This window comes from Lissotriton vulgaris, chromosome 8 (assembly GCF_964263255.1).
Source record: "Lissotriton vulgaris chromosome 8, aLisVul1.2, whole genome shotgun sequence".
NCBI lineage: Eukaryota > Metazoa > Chordata > Amphibia > Caudata > Salamandridae > Lissotriton > Lissotriton vulgaris.
Window position 1 is genome coordinate 1,377,243,649 of NC_141696.1, and position 3,097 is coordinate 1,377,246,745.

Sequence of the window (3,097 nt, forward strand, 5' to 3'; positions counted from 1 at the left end):
AGGAGGTACACTGACAGTGCCCCTTGATGGCAGCCTTGTAGAGGGAGGAAAGGGGGTCTCATGGACCCCCCTGCAAAGGGTTCTCTAATACCCTTAAAAAGTACAGGTGGGTTGCCACTTGCACTGTAAAAACACAGAGCAGCTTCAAAATAGCTGCTCCGTTTTTCACATGAATGCTCTGCCCCCAGGGCAGCGCAAGTTTGCTGGTGCCCGGCGGCAGTACATTCTATCTAATATTGTGCACTTTCCCTGTTTGCGTCCAGTGCACCTGTTATGAGGTGCACTTGGCTAAGTGCGCCGGACGCAGACAGGGAAAGTGCACCCTTTACATGATAGGGCCGTGTGTTTCACAGTGCAGGAGGCAACCCACTAGAGATCCCGTTGCAGGCAGGTGCAAAGATTGACTGCACCTACCTGTAAGGGGATGTCTGGTGGGTCCATGGAAACACCCCATACTCCCTCCAGGGGGGTTACCATCAAGGTGCACTGTCAGTGCGGCTCCTGAGAGCATCTTTGCCTCTATGCCCGCATATATAATTCAGTGCAGGCACAGAGGCAAAGGAACTTCCTCATTTGCATTGGGACACGCCCCCATGCAAATGAGGAAATGCCCTCTGAAGATAGTGCTGGCACTTTATGTGGGACAGTGCTATTGATAATACAGAAGGTGGTGCTCAAGTGTCTGCGGCCCCTTCTGTAATACCAAAGTGCCACGGGGAGCATAAAGTGGGGCAAATGCCTGTGGTGCCCCTGGGGCACTTTGGTTATACGGTCCCAACTTGTTACTCCGCACAGTTCTTGTCTTCTTGCCTCTATATTTATTATGAACACTTTGGGGCAGATTTACAGGCCCCTTGCACCACTTTTGCGTCATTTTTCCAATCTTAAAAATGACGCAAAAGTGGTGCAAGGGGCTTGTAAATCGGCCCCTTTATTTTTTATTTTAGCAAAATTCGTGATATTAGGTAAAGACTTGAGATATGACTTGCAAAACATGTCAAGGTTGACTGTACTTCTTCAAAACAATTTGTGAGCAATGTCAAAATGTTCTGGCATTTCATGCATCCACTCTCGAAGTTGCATCCTATGGACATGTTCACTTTCTCTTCAGGCTCATTGACGTCACTTTGGGTACATGTGGGTATGGGGTACAGATATCAATTCACAAAACTGCAAAGGGTCGTGAAAGTTATATCACATAAACTGTGATTCAAGATGAGATCTCAGTGTTGAGCTTTGAACCAAGGTTCCTCAACGGTCCCCTGTTTGCAGCCAAGGAGCTGGGAGAAGAACAAGTAGTGCAAATTACAGAACGTAAAGGTACATGTGCCTCTCTGCACCCTGTTAACTTTATGTTTGTGTTGCAGCCTTAAGGCCCTCTTCAACTAAGGGTAGCAAAGGAAATGCCGGGGATCCCAAATGGCAAGCCAAGTTGTATTCCCAGGCTACGGGTAATTGACATCTATGGTTTGGTGATTGTTGTGGTAACTTTGGACCAAACAGTCAGCGGTGATTGCATTTCGGGCTTGTTAAACTGAAGCTGGTCCTTGGATGTGCTGTCCCTAAACACCCTAGCAACTATGTGGACCTGGAGGATGTTTGAGCATTCAAAGTCTTAGGTGGACTTTATCACAGGGATCTCATTGCTCGGCTGCTCCACCGCAGACTCGTTGTGAATCAGAAGGCAGGCGTTAATTGTTGACAGAGTTCTAGCTTCAAAAACCAGCTTATCCTCCTTCTCCCAGCTCCTTTCGATGTATATGTGGAAGGGATCGTTGGAATGCTCCCGCTTTTTTGAGCGGATGTTGAGCATCATGATCCCAAAAGTGAAGAAGCCGAAGAAGCCCAACAGCATCAGGATATACACCACTTCCAGATCGTCATGGTTCCTGGCGGAGTAGGGTTCCGTAGAATTCTTGGCATCATCCATATACTCTTTCAACAGATTAGAAAGGAAAACATTGAGGTTTGTGCTATTATTTTCCTTTATCATTAATTTCATAGTTCCACCAGGCAGCTCTTTATTACTGGAATAAAATAAAAACAAAAACATTTAAATGTGTATAAATTGTAGAGATTATTTGTAGGACACCAATCACACCCAATTGTAAACAATCATCTCTCCATTTTTTCTAAAGTCTGTAACATAAGGAAGCTCAAAACAAAAACAATTGTAGATTAGGGTCCCCAAAGGCAAAGCAACACTCCTTGCCAGCAATCACTACTGGCCGCTAAAGAGGGATTATTGAAGGGAATCCCTCCCTGTGGATAGTAGTCAGTAAAATACTTGTCTCCAGGCAAAGCTGAATGGATCAAATACCCCCAGACATTGACCAGTCTCAATTCAACACACCACAAACCCTCACCAGTAAGGCTAAGCCAAAGTTACAGTCAAATCAATTGTCGCATCTGTGGAGGAAAGGATAAGTCAAGCGGAGCATTCAATGGTGGAATTTAATCCTCTATACCATATACCACATAAAAAGATTTTACAGCATCACCATACTAATCCAGGCCTATGGTCTTCGCTTCTCACCCCGCTAGGTCAAATATTAAAACACCTTGCATTGTTTATGAAAATGGGGAAAGTGCCCTCTGTGGCGCTTTATTTATTTGTGTATTTATTTGAGGCTTTAGTTTATCCTGGTTACTCTGGAGCGTAGGGGCAGATTTACAAGAAAGTGACGCATCTGCAGGGATACATCACTTTCACTGCACCACTCTGAGAAGCCCGTGCGCCACAATGGATGCGCCATATTTACAATACGGCACACCAAGGTGCAAGGATTGACAGATGCGTCAGAAATTCTGACGCATCTCTTAACCCAAAAGTCATGCATAGCTAGAGTCGCATCGCAACCATGACGCAACTCCGGCATTGCAGGGGGAGGCCTATCCTCATTGTGCTGCATCACTCATTCTGCCTGCTCCAAGCAGGCATAAGGGTTTCGCGCTGTGGCGTCCTAGAAGTGGCGCATGGAAATCTTGAAGATTAATAAAAACGAATGTGAAAATGTGAACATACAACCCTTTAAAAGTATGAAAGGGAATGCCAAAGACCCCTCCACCCCCAGACATTCTCCTGCAGGTGGGTGCA

At 45.7% G+C, this 3,097-nt stretch overlaps 1 protein-coding gene across 1 annotated transcript; it reads right to left on the reverse strand.

Annotated features, from left to right (window-relative positions):
• Nucleotides 1-1,505: 1,505 nt before the first annotated feature.
• LOC147698778 (potassium voltage-gated channel subfamily E member 1-like) lies at nucleotides 1,506-2,000 on the reverse strand. Its single transcript, XM_086933512.1, has one exon. The coding sequence runs from the start codon at nucleotides 1,991-1,993 to the stop codon at nucleotides 1,616-1,618; it is 378 nt and encodes a 125-aa protein (XP_086789638.1). The 5' UTR covers nucleotides 1,994-2,000; the 3' UTR covers nucleotides 1,506-1,615.
• Between the last annotated feature and the right edge of the window lie 1,097 nt (nucleotides 2,001-3,097).

Bases quoted from the DNA above. Each gene is read 5' to 3' on its own strand.
- LOC147698778 (XM_086933512.1), bottom strand. From the start codon at position 1,993: ATGATAAAGGAAAATAATAGCACAAACCTCAATGTTTTCCTTTCTAAT.